The following is a 14,009-nucleotide window of genomic DNA, read 5'->3' on the forward strand; positions in this document are numbered from 1 at the left end:
CACACATCAGTAGTGTTAATTGCTAATTATCTATTGTAATGAACAATTGCTTTGTCAATTTGCACCAGATAATAGGATGAGGGATACTATATGCATAATTGGCAGCTTTTGAGGAAGGACATCAAGGAGATGCGACATTTGAAGTGCCAGCAGAAATGTTTCCACCTTGTGCCCTACTTATTCACGTAGAACATCAACTAATGGCATGTAAATCACAAATTGTGCATATAGCCCCTTTCATTAGACCCCAGAATAGACCCCAGTTCAGACCTCCTAAATACAGACAACCTAAAGAAATGCAGGGGGAGATTTATCAAACTGGTGTAAAGTAGAACTGGCTTAGCTGCCTATAGCAACCAATCATATTCCACCTTTCATTTTTGACAGCTCCTTTGGAAAATGAAAGGTGGATTCTGATGGGTTGCTATAGGCAACTAATCCAGTTCTTCTTTACACCAGTTTGATAAATCTCCCCCGCAGAACCCAGATCCCTAAACATATAAAAAAAACTCTGACCCCTACATATAAAAAAGTACCTGACCCCTAAATAAATAACGATCCAGAACTAAATTAATACAAATCCCAGACCAGAACAGTCAAAGAAATACAGACTCCACACTAGAATCCTAAATATTGACACCAGACCCCCTATAAAAATACAGGTCGCAGACCGAACTCATGGAAGTGAAGACAACTGTATGAGATGGTAATGGAGAGGTAAGTACGGTATTTTTTAAAGTGTTTTTAGGTCTTTTTTTAAGATACACCATCAGTGCATGATTATTGTGCCAATCAGCAAAATAATTGGGCAGGGACAATCCTTAGAGCCCATATCTCTGTCACTGTGCCTGGTACTGCAGCTCATGTCATCCACATGAGAAGTATGGCCCCTTTCTTGTGCTGATTTAGGGGTCTTGCAGCTCCCATGATAGTTCACCCATAGATAGTTATTATATTATACCATACAGTATCTCTACATATCTTTGATTTCATACAGAGGAACACAAAGTTTTTTTCCCCTAAAAGATTCTGTTGTACTACAAGAGGTATTCTTCCCTAGAAGTACATCTCCTCATAGGGGTATTATCATCTTAGAATGGACTTCCTCCATCCCCTTCCGTCTGGATGTGGTGGCCATTAGTGCTCAGGACTATGGAAATAGCCACGTAGGTTGTGCTAGCCTATGCTGTTTCCATGGCTCTAATACAAGTGAATCGGAGAAACAGCATATACTATTTCCGTAACTTGAGAGATGGATTGTGAGCAGGGCCGGTGCTACCATAAGGCAGACCAAGCGGCTGCCTTAGGGCGCACCCTGGGGGAGGGCGGAAAAAAGTTACATGGAGGGGGAGAAATGTGACATGGAGGGCTGATGTGACATAAGGGGGTGATTTGACATGGAGGGGGAGAAATGTGACATGGGCGGCTGATGGCTGATATGGGGGCATGATGGCTTACATGGGGGCATGATGGCTTACATGGGGGCTGATGGCTGACATGGGGGCTGATGGCTGACATGGGGGCCTATGGCTGACATGGCGGCATGATGGCTGACATGGGGGGCTGATGGATGGGGGCTGATGTCTGACATGGGGGTCTGATCTGAGGTCTGATTAACATTGGGGGTCTGATTGCGGCTGTGAGCTGAGATCTGATTAACATTGGGGGTCTGATTGCTGGTCTGACCTGAGGTGTAATGGAAAATATATATTTTTTTATTATCCTTCTCTAAAACCTAGAGGGCGAAAAATACGGTCCTCAAACCAGCGATTGTCTGAAGCAGAGAGAAGATACCAGGACCACCCAGAGGAGAAGCCAGCTGCTGCAGACGGGACATGGGCCAGGTGAACTGCGAGGGGGGGGGGGGGGCGCCAAAATGTAGCTTTGCTTGTGTTGGCAAAAATCCTTGCACCGGCCCTGATTGTGAGGCATAATTATAAGGTCAAATTCTCTTGGAACCTCATGACAACAATAAGTGTAGAAAGCCTATAGATAGAATATAAAATGAGCAATCCTGTGAATACAGAAATTAGAAAGTTAGAGACAAATATCTTTTAGCTATTTACTACCCAGAGCAACAGGGCAACAGCAAAAGAAATGTACTTGGACCAAACCACCACATAGTACAGAGTAACTAGTAACAACTAGTACAACTAGTAACATTAATATGTACTGGGATTTCATTTCCCACTGGACCACATCTATAAAAAGCTAATTCTATGTGCTAGGTTTACAAAAATGCCGCATGGACATATAAAGTACTGCCTTTCACTACAGCGTAGGATTGGTCTAAGCTGTCGTATTTGAAATGTCTGAAATTGAAAGCTATTTTTTTGCATGTGAATTCACGCAATCAGTCAGAACAAAGGACAGATTCACACATGCTTTTTTAGAAAACTTAGGGGGTCATTTATTAAGACCAGCGCCCCTGCGCTGTCGGTGGTCTACTTAACTTCGGCGGATCGGCCGCTGCTTCTAAATCTACGCCAGCTCGCTTCCTGGAGTAGATTTAGACCATTTTCTACACCTAAAACAGGAGTAGAAAATGATGAATGAGACGGTCCTGCCATCCCGTCTCTTTTCCCTGCCCACTCCACGCCCACTTTTTTTTAACTGGCATGAGCGGGAAAAAGTCACAGATTGCGGCGCAAATAAGCTTTGTGCCACAATGTGCGCCAGAAATACGCCTTATATAGACGTATTTCTGGTTAGCAAATGACCCCCTTAGTATCCAGCTAATCTGTGAGTGAAATGGAGCACACTTACTAATAGTTTCATCAAAATGGCGAATCTGGCATGACATGACATTTGTCCGCACCGCTCGTCACACTTCTTCTTTTGGCATGTCTATTTTAGTGAATGTGTCCCAATGTGTTTCAGTTTGATGAGTTTATATACATTTTGTGGTCCTTTTCTAATAAAAAACTGCAAGGTCTAGGTGTGGTGATCTGTAGGAAACCATAAAACGTGTGCCTATTGCCGCTTTTTGGTAAATTTTCGAGTGTATTTGTGCCATAAGAGGCGATTTATGAAAACTTGTATTTCTTACACTATTCTTAATAAAAAATAAGTTGATGTGATGCACCAAAGAGTGATCCTAAACAGAGGAAAAGCACATACCGTACTCTCTCATATTTTGGCTCCACTCCTTGTTTTTGCTGAAAAGCATCAAAACTGCATGTAGTGAACAGGTTCCTAGGGAGCTTTATATCTGGTGCAGATGGTTTGTTCCATATTTTGATCTAGATTTTTAAGCCAAAGCCAGTGGATTAAATTCAAGGAAGATGTGTATATCTTTCCATTACACTTTTTCTATGCTTTGGTTTTGTATTCTGTAGTTGATTTTTTGGTAGAAAAAGATGGGTAAAGAATTAACATTTTTTTCCTATGGATGTTTTTTTACATGTAAACTGACCACTTATTTTGTCAGTCAGGGTGCTGCCACACGTCAGGTTCTTTGATGCAGTTTTAGAAGCCAAAATCAGGAGGATCATAAAAGGAGTATTAAAGGGGTTATGCAACCAGTACATATTGATGAGCTATCCTCAGGATAGCTTATCAATATCTGATCGGTGGGGTCTGACTCCCAGCATCACTGCCAATTAGCTGTTTGAAGAGGAGGCAGCACTCGTTGAGCGCTATTTCCTCTTCAAGATTACACTGCGCGGTCTTGGAAGTCTTGTCAGCACAGTATAATTACAAGTGCTTGTTTCTTTCACTTGTAATTACTGTGTAATCTTTAAGAGAAAGCAGCGCTTGTATGAGCGCCTCTTCAAACAGCTGATTGGTGAGGGTGCTGGGAGTCAGACCCCCACCGATCAGATATTGATGGCATAGGTTATCAAAATGTACTGACTGCACAAGCCCTTTAATAGATACAAATTTCCTCTTTTTTGTTTGTTATCCACTCCTGGTTTTGGATTCAATAACTGCATAAAAAAACCTGAATGTGTTGCAGCAGCCTCAGTTTGCAGCTTATGCTCATGTTAAATAGTAACTGTGTAATGCTTCATTTAACCTGTGTTGGCCCTGCAAAAAATCTGAACATTTGTTGCTGTATTCTCTTACAGATTTTGCCTCATGGCTGGAGGTCCCACCAGCCAGACACCCTGTGATCAGATTTAAATCTGTTAAACACTGCTGGATTTTGTGCAACAGGAGCGGCGATCCCATTCATTTGTATGAGATCACCGCTACTCAGTGATCCTGGCCACGGAAGCTGTCGAGTGATCAGTGTTGCTGTGTAGCTCTAGCCTAAAAGGAATTTCCCAAAGCAGACAACCCCTTTTAATAACTGATGACCTAACATGCCTACATCTCTTTGTCTAATACATATATATATATATATATATATATATATATATACGAAACTCGAAATAAGAGAATATTGTGCAAAGTTCATTTATTTCAGTAATGCAACTTAAAAGGTGAAACTAGTATATGAGATAGACTCATTACATGAAAAGCGAGATATTTCAAGCCTTTATTTGGATGATTATGGCTTATAGTTTATGAAACCCCAAAGTCACAATTTTGAGGTATCCTTTGCTCAGGGGGTATGGATTAATTAGCTGACTAGAGGGTGACACTTTGAGCCTAGAATATTGAACCTTTTATCAAAATTCTAATTTTAAGCTGCATTAATGCAATTCGTTTAAATTTGCATTACTGAAATAAATGGACTTTTGCACAATATTCTAATTTTTCGAGTTTCACCTATATATATATATATATATATATATATACACACACACACACACACACATACATTTGGCATTTCTTAATTATAGTTTATTTTTTTCTAGAGATGTTTTTCTACTTAGTTGAGGCGGCCATTTTTTAAAAGTGACAACAGAAAGTACAGCCATATCGTTTGTCTCTTTTTATTTAACTTCTCACAAATTTAAGGTTTCGCTGTTATATCAAGATGTTTTATCATTAAAAGTGTTTTCCGAGATTTTTATACTGATGACCTATCCTCAGTGGGGTTCCAACACCCGGGACCCCCAGCGATCAGCTATTTGAGAAGGCACCGATGCTCCTTTGAGTGCTGCGGCCTTCTCTCAGCTTACCAAGCACATTTCTGTATATTGTATATCGGCTGTGCTTGGTATCACACTCAGACTCAAACAGCTGATCGCTGGGGTTCCAGGTGTCGGACCCTTACTGATCACATACTGATAACCTATCCTGAGGATAGGTCATCAGTATCAAAATCTCAAAAAAAAAACTTTAAAGTGCTAACCTTTTTTTCTTCAGACTCATTAAAGCTAATTCAAAATTGGCAAACAAAATGGCTTCACTTCCTGTTGACACTTCTGCAAAAATGTTCATGCCATTAAAAACAAAATAGAAAAATGTAAATATCAAACAATATTCATGTGTTTCTGTAATAAAAAAACATGAGAAATCAACCACTGTAGACAAGACTTCAGTTTCTTTATTGTTACACAGCTTTTAAGTGACATCACCATAACAACATGTTTCACTGATCAACCTGGTCCTCAATATGGTCATTTGTTTGTCGTAGCCACAGTTGGCAACCGCTAGTTGATTTACTAACAGCTAGATAGAAAATCATATAATCAGTCATAAATAAGAAAAAAGGAAATGTCGTCAAATTGTTGCCATTATAACACTTACTGAAGGACTGCATCAAGCATTTTGAGATTGGATTATGGTGTAAAATGTTGACAGACTTCTTATATGCCTTCTTTATTTTTACTGTTGAGGAGAGCATTGTGGGTTTATGACCCTGGGTGTTGGATGTTTTGACTCATACATTACATCTACTTAGTTGCTTTCTAATACATGACTCTAGAACAGTGATGGCTAACCTTGCACTCCAGCTGTGGTGAAACTACGACTCCCAGCATGCTCCATTTATTTCTATAGAGTTCTGGGAGCAGCCAATCAAGGGGGGCATCTTGGGAGTTATAGTTTTACCACAGCTGGAGTGCCAAGGTTAGCCATCACTGCTCTAGAACAATGCATAGAGTCATCCTGACAGATGACCTGAAGTGTTCCACGTGTTGGATGATGTACTTTGGCTATGTTGATGTCTTGCTGTTTCAGGCACCATATGACATGTTTTTAACTGCTGAAGAACGGGCGGACTTTTATGTTGATCTTCCTCATTGAATACCAGGATTTCTTCCAGTTCATCCATACAACACCATCATCTGTACCGTGTTTTGCCATATCATATGTGTAATATCCACCCCAGTAATATCTGCCATTAGGATTAGCAGAGTGGCATCTGTTGTACCACCAACCACCACCATCTTCTTTGGCGCACTGTTTGTTTGGATCTGCATGCAACCTGGAAATAAAACATGGCTTTAAATGTATGAAAACAGTAATATCAGAATTTCCAGAAAGAGGAGACACTGTCATGTAGATTTGTGTGTTTTGTTTCCTTGTGTCCCATAGAGCAACCCATACTGTTGTTAAAAAACTTGCAGTACACAAGTTAGATTCATGAGGTGCAATTGCAACCACTATCTAAGGTATACATCTATAGGAAGAATGTGACTTTGGGCAAATTAGGATTTAATAAATGAAAAAGTTCCATACGTACCATCCGTCATTGTCTCTGTCATGAGTACTGAAGAACATGCCATTGTGTATTGTCATGGTTCGGTTTTCTCCTCTAAGTTCTGAAGCCCCTTCCATGAGAGCATTTCCGGCAGTACCCTTGTAGCCACTCACAGAAAGCTGATATTTGTTTGCTTCATTTTGCACAGTGAAACTAGTATACTGGGCTGAAACTTTGTTGCCGTCCCAGTCTTCCATTTCAATCAAAGCTTCGGTGGGTCCTAGGTTAGTAATCTGGCTAATTCTCTCATTACCGAGCCAATATTCAGCTGGAGAAAGTAAGACACTGTTACATTCTGATTATAGAAATTGCATGGAGCTCTTTCAGATATTCTGACACCATTTCCCAAAATTGAATATACGGGTTTCCCATGTATTAAAGAAGCATTGCTGCCCCGCAGAACCCTCAGAAGAATGAAGCCTTTATTAATTCAGTGGTGTCATAAATCTGCTTGTATTCTGCTAAAAGGCTGAACAAGTGGAGAATTGGAGTCCCCCTACTCTTATGACAATGCAACATTAATATAAAAGCAAAAATATAGGCAATAATACATAAGGATTTCTCTAATATGGAAATAAACGTTCACCAGAGACTGGCTTTCTAAATCCTTAAAGGGGTTGTTCAAGAATGGGGGGGGGGGGGGGGGTTTGGCAAGACCTGTAAAGGAAAGATTACTTACCTGCTTCCCGGAGGTGGCTCCTTTTTTCTCCAGGCCTGCGATGCTCTACTAGGCAACCTCACTGTAAACATCTGGTTTGACTTTGCGGCAACCAATCACTGGTCGCGGCGAAGACCGGATCCCTTTGTGTCATGTGACAAGTTGTCATGACAAAAGGGGAGCCAGTCATGGCCATGGCCAGTGATTGGCTGCCGGCAATGTCAAACCTGATGTTTACAGCAAGGGAACCCAGCGAAGCATCGCAGGCCGGGAGGAGAAGGAGCACAATACTATCTCAAAAGGCCTGGATTTACTCTCCACTGGAATTAAAGGAATTTACTGACTACCACTGTGTAGTTTGTTCTTTTTGGGCGTTCCCTGACCATAGCCCATAATACACATGTAACTAAAATGTACCTGGAGTATCGCAGATTCCTTTTCCTCCATTGAAAGCAACATTTCCAAATCCATTCTTATAGCTGTCCCATGTTCTTCCAAAGTTAACGCTGCCATCTTGTCTGTTCTGGATTACTGTCCATCCTAAAAATGGATCAGTAAATCAAGTTTACACAACATCCAAGCTGCTAGCATATGGACCCTTTAATTATTATCTAAACAAAACAATTTTGTCAATCACATCTAAAAGGGATGCTGGAAATCACGACCAGTATCCTATGCAAAAGTCATTCATCATATATCTATCTTAAACTCATGACTAGATAGGTTATGAGACTGGATAGATTAGGGACAGTTCACATCACCGTTATTTTTCCGTTTTTCTGATCCATCGGAAAAACTGAAAAAAACGTTTTTATAGACAAAAAAAAAAGTACTGCATGCAGGATGGCTAAAACGGTTGCCAAATGTACATAATGGAGGCACAGGATCCGTTTTTTCACAGGATCTGATTTTTTTTAAAGGATCTTTTTCTTTTAAAAAAAGGTCATTCCTGATAACAGCCCAATGTAAATCTTCTGCTGATCACCCGAGAAATTATAAAACATTCATTTGTCAAGACATACAATCATATATGCAGCACATAAAAACATCATTTTCCAGGCGAATTACCCTGTGTAAACAGGATGGGGCTCCCAACAAACCATAGAACTGTATGGGGATAAATGATCGTAGTAATGATCATTCATTCCCATACAGAGGGGGCAATTGCTGCATGTAAATGCAGCAATATGAGCAAACAATGATTGGGAATGAACTGTTCGTTCCAAACCATTGCCTTGTGTATTAGCCCATGTAAATGAGCCCTAATTGTCGCTATTTACCAAGTGTTATCAATAATGGCCACTAATAAAATGCTTTGCTGAGAAGGAGAGCTGTTCACAATTTTATTGAAAATGCAATGTGAATTCAATCGTTTTTCGGTCTTCCTTATGGAAACACCACCTGCAAGTTAGGCCTGAACTGTTCAAAAGTTTTCCTTTGTGGCCATCTACCATTTGTAGAAGTTACTGTATTACTGGCATGCTTACCGCCGTCTTGTGTGGTCATATCACAGTAAACTTTGTATGGCCTGAAGAATCCATCTGGCTGTATGAGATACATCTCTGATGTCTCCCCACCTTTCCTGTAGATTTCTTCGCACTCTGTAAGTATATATGAAATCAATTGGCTGGTGATCAGCAAGGACTTAGATCAGGAACGTAAAGAATGCATGTAGACCTTAGTAAAGTAATCATGCCGATGAGTTACAGGACTCTGTTTTGCTCATCTGAAGTACTCAATCTTGCATTGTTTCAACAGCTGGATATGAATGTGACAAGACATTACCTTTGCCAGATACCACTGGAATGTTGCAACTTGTAACACATGGAGTTCGGCAGTTCTCCACCTGGGAGGAAATTGTGGCTTCTAGTTTCTGGATTTTGGATCTCAGATTCTCTAACACTTGGCGGAGGATGCGGATGTTGGATGGAATATTGTTATCCACATTTTCCTTGATATAAGTGTAGTGTTCCTCCAGATCTGTACTGTATTCATTAATAAGATTCTCGTTTTCTGAAAAGGAAACATTTATTATTTACATGATGCACTGCTCATGGCTCTACAAAACCAATTAAAGGTATCTTCATACATGTCCATAGTGATTCAACAGACAGCAGAGAGATTTAAAGAATCTATTCACATGGATAGCACATCTGGCACAAACCAAGGAATATTTATGCTAAGCTTCAAGAAATGCTATATATATTAGTTTGGTAAAATGGGTATCAATAGTATCTTCTGTATTCTAACTCTGTGATAAATCCTATATTTTTAAAGAGACAGCTATGATACCTGTGATTTGTAGGGTAAGATCATGCAAAATAATATTTTCTCAAATTTAGATATTCTTTTTAGAAAAATCTGATTAATCTCACAGTCTAAGATTAGGACAGTATGGTTTAACTGTTGCCAAAATGCTTCCAGCTTAACTATTGAATGTGCATTGCTAATACAGCATGCCTGACAGTCTGGGTGCTATGGAAGCACTTATTTATTCACATTATGTGGTTGTCACGCAACATTTACCCTGCAAATATTCCAAATTAAGGTCTAAGGACCTCTTTACACAGGCCAACCAAGCAGGCAATTATAGGGAACAAAAAGTTCTTTCCAGATAACTGCCTGCTGATCAGCGGGATGAGAACTACATTTACATGCAGCAATCACCTCTACTGTATGCAGATCAATTGTTCTTTCCCATACAGATTAAATAATGGAGTGTTCCTTCACTATAATTGCCCCAACTTTCAGCCCGAGTAAAAAGGCCTTAAAGGGGTTGTCTCACTTCGGCAAATAGAATTTATTATCTAGAGGAGGTTAATACAAGCAACTTACTAATGTATTGTTATTATCCATATTGCTTCCTTTTCTGGCTGGAAACATTTTTCCATTACATTATATACTGCTCACTTCCATGGTTACGACCACCCTGCAATCTAGCAGCAGTGGTCGTGCTTACACACTATAGGAAAAAGCACTAGCCTATGTGCACTCCCACGGTCCTGGCCATCAGAGACACCTGCGCTTTTTCCTATAATGTGCAAGCACAACCACTACTGATGGATTGCAGGGTGGTACTTGTAACCATGGAAGCAACCAGTATATAATGTGATGAAAAAATGTATCCAGCCAGCAAAGGAGGCAATATGGAAAATCACAATACATTAGTAAGTGTTGTGTATTAACTTTCTCTACATGATAAATGCCACTGACTGAAATGAGACAACTCCTTTAAGTAATCTTAAATAACTGCAACTGGGGAACCAACAAGCTTGGCTATATTCTTTCACAACTACCAACCTAATTGTATAGGATGAGTTAGCTAGTTGTAGACTTAAAGGGGTTGTCCCATGAAAAATATTCTACAATTTTTTAAACCATTACCTGGATCTGAATACTTTTGTAATTGCATGGAATAAAAAATTTAGCATAGCCACTGCGTTATTCAATAAAATGTATCTGTATAGCGCCACCTGCAGTTTGTTCCTTTTCCCAGCTCACTGATATGGCAGCACGTGCTCAATTTCATCCTTCAACTGCCTCCTGAGCTGTGATAGGGAGAGCTGAGACACGCCCCCTGAGCTGCAGCAGAAAAGACACTTCCAGCAGACCCCCACAAAAAGAGGTTGATTAATGATAACATCTTTACTCATTGCCATGATCTTATGGTCACCATTTTAAAATGTTTTATATTTTGGGTAAAAATTGTCTTTAACAAATCAAATGATGTGCATGAAGAATAATTATCATGTATATGATTTTAAAAAGTGTTTCATTGGTAGAGATATTTATTGGATCTGGTCCATTAAAGTCAGTATTGTAGGGCTTTAGAAAATTCTTGGTGGGGATTTACCCGTAGAAAGGCAAGGAAATTATATTTGCAACTATGGCAATGGTGTGTATGGGTTTTCTAGGGATTTCTATGGGGCTAAAAGTGAAAACTAATAATAATGTATCTTCTACATGTGATTTCTCTAGTTCCTATAGAAGCAGTCAGGCTACTTTAAGACACAACCTTACAGTGATGACATTAAACATAAAATTACTGCTTAATTTATCCTTCCTCATATATATTGGCAAGCTATCTGGCACATTAACAACATGTTGAGATACAGAAGGCAGAAAGTCCACCTTTGTTGAGTTCCTGTCGTTCTTTGAATTTTTCTCCAAGCAGAGAGGCATACTTGAATATATTGGTTGATGAATGAGACAGTGACTCCAGCCTGGGACGAATGTTAGCCACAGAGTTTTTGACATTCCTTTGTTGTTTTAGAAGATTGGTGCGCAATTCACAACCAGTGGGACATAACACTCCCTGGAAGAATGAAAGGCATGAATTGTTATGCATAACAGAAAACTTTTAGTTACTTAAAACTGAGGTTCAAGGAGAATAATTTCTCCATTAAAAATCCAATTACAATTCTTGGTCAGATTTTTTCTCATCAACTCATCCGGGCTCTTCTCTGTCACTCTACATTCCCAGTGCCCTTGCCAAAGAGTGTAATTCCCCTTACGTCTTCTTTTTCTTCTGCTAGAAAAGACCCTCTACAATTTTTTTCTGCCAGATTTACATTATAAGGTGTTCCTACCATCTCCTCCTGTAGATGTTTACATCCTCCACTGTCAGGAAACACTACGGGTCCTTTCTTCTCTCCTTTGGCTGGAGCTTTGGTCGGACGTGCTCTGTAGCCACCTCCACTGACTGGTGGTGGAGGAGGCTTTCTGGTTGGAGGGAGTTTTTGTCCTGCAGGGAGTGGCCTGTGTCCTCTTGCATCAACCGATGTTTCTGCGTTCTGGAATAATATTCTAAAATCAGTGCAAGTACATAATAATAATAATAGTAGCAGTCATTAGTAAAGGGGCCTCATTTGAAGACTCCTTATTCATCTCCAATATCTCAAGAAATGTCAGATTGTGGAAACTACTTGCGGAAAAAATCAAATTGCAGCTATTTGACATACTAATATTTTCTAAAAAATAGCAATAGGAAATTTTCCTCCAATATGCTAACAGAATTGTACGTCTGCACATTGGTACAAGCTATACTATACTTCGGATTACTTAACCTCTAGATGTATTAATATATTTTACAATGTTGTATAGTTACTAATGCAATTATGTTAGTTACTATACATGTGTACATGTATGAAGGGCCACATACATTTTTATATACAAACTACAAAAAATGGCGTGGTGTTAAAAGGCAGGAAGTGCTCAACCCCATATTCAGTTGTGAATCTATACCCAGGGAAGCAGATCCTGCACTTGTGGCCCGTTGCTAATTGCGATCCCCAGCAAAAATGTGCACAGTGGAGGATGCCCACAGCGGACCACAAGTACCACAAAAAGACAACCTACACAAGATAGAAAAAAGTGTGGGTGTAAATAGCTATTTGAAATAAACATTAATAAGAAAGGTGCACTACTGTGGATGCAAACAACCAAGTCTGACTAAACCCTCAAAAACCAGGGTATCTTAAGTAGCTCGGGACCTAACGCTAACCTACCTGTGCCATATGGGCAATACCAGGAGCCAGTGGGCGAATTGCAGGAGCGTAAGGTCTGACTCACAGCAAACTCCCAGTTACCTCCAGCATGTAGTCATGCTTGCAATGGGAGGAGGGAGGAAGCTGTGAGTCCCACCCAAGACTGGCTGGTAAGACCCAGGCCTCACAGGTGCACCTAAATGTTGCCTGCGGATGAGAATCAGGCACATATAAATTTGGAGTTTATATACCTCCAGGCATATCTATATACAATCTACAAAAAATTGCGTTGTGTTAAAAGGCAGGAAGTGCTCGACCCCATATGCAGTTGTGCATCTATACCCAGGGGAGCACATACATTTTTACCTACACATACTAAGCCACATGTGGCTGATTAAGCAAACTTTCACCAGTTTTCTGATACAAAAGTGCATGTGTACAATGCCAGCTTAGATCCAGCGCTGTCATGCATGTATGATGCTCTACTGCCAAGTCGCCTGACATGCCTGCTTTTCATCGATCATATGATCAAATCTGATGAAATTCATAGTGTTATATTGTGTTTGTTAGTGCTCATTCTCCACTGTCTTGAATAGGTAAAAACCACATTAGGAAAAAATATATGAGCACCACCAAAAAAATTCAAGAGCAAACAGTTCTACGGACATTTTATATAAATACATGCATGTTGCATGTAATAAATGGTAAAAAAAAAACAACATAACTGTGTAATAAATTAAATTATTACCTTTTCTGCGTTATCCCCCTGCAAATGATAGGAAAACAACAGTTAATACGATTATACACCCTAAACGTGGGTAAATAAATGCAATCAACAAAAATATAATTCGGTGCAACTCTACAATTGTCACAACCATATAATTACCCCATCGTCTTCATCATAATCACTGGTGCACCACACTGCTGTGGTGCAGAGGACTAGTAACACGACCACCCTCAATAATTTAGCCATGCTTAGCTGTGATAGCCTCTCTGGAGGTACTCTTCTCTTTATAAAGCATCCAGGTAATGACACGTGACCCCTGAGTTTGCTCTCATAGGATTTCTATTGCACACTGACTGTGGTAATGTTAATAGATAACCAATCCTATCACTTATGGGAACTATGAGCTTGCCTGTGTAGGTGGACACACTGGTGTCAGGGGAGTTGTTCAATTGCACAACATCTACTCTGATATTTTGTAAGACTGACAAGCTATAGCCTTTTATTTAATCCCAGATGCAACAATTTTGCAGATAAGCAAAT

General features: G+C 39.8%; 1 protein-coding gene across 1 annotated transcript; it reads right to left on the reverse strand.

The window, feature by feature from the left end:
* Nucleotides 1–5,415: 5,415 nt before the first annotated feature.
* Nucleotides 5,416–13,770, reverse strand: FGB (fibrinogen beta chain). The gene is made up of 9 exons (XM_044300236.1): nucleotides 13,629–13,770; nucleotides 13,491–13,508; nucleotides 11,846–12,049; nucleotides 11,388–11,571; nucleotides 9,042–9,269; nucleotides 8,744–8,857; nucleotides 7,674–7,796; nucleotides 6,581–6,866; nucleotides 5,416–6,322 (listed from the first exon to the last, which is right to left on the reverse strand). The coding sequence occupies exons 1-9, from the start codon at nucleotides 13,713–13,715 to the stop codon at nucleotides 6,094–6,096; spliced, it is 1,473 nt and encodes a 490-aa protein (XP_044156171.1). The 5' UTR covers nucleotides 13,716–13,770; the 3' UTR covers nucleotides 5,416–6,093.
* Nucleotides 13,771–14,009: the final 239 nt, after the last annotated feature.

This window comes from Bufo gargarizans, chromosome 1, assembly GCF_014858855.1.
Source record: "Bufo gargarizans isolate SCDJY-AF-19 chromosome 1, ASM1485885v1, whole genome shotgun sequence".
Lineage (NCBI taxonomy): Eukaryota > Metazoa > Chordata > Amphibia > Anura > Bufonidae > Bufo > Bufo gargarizans.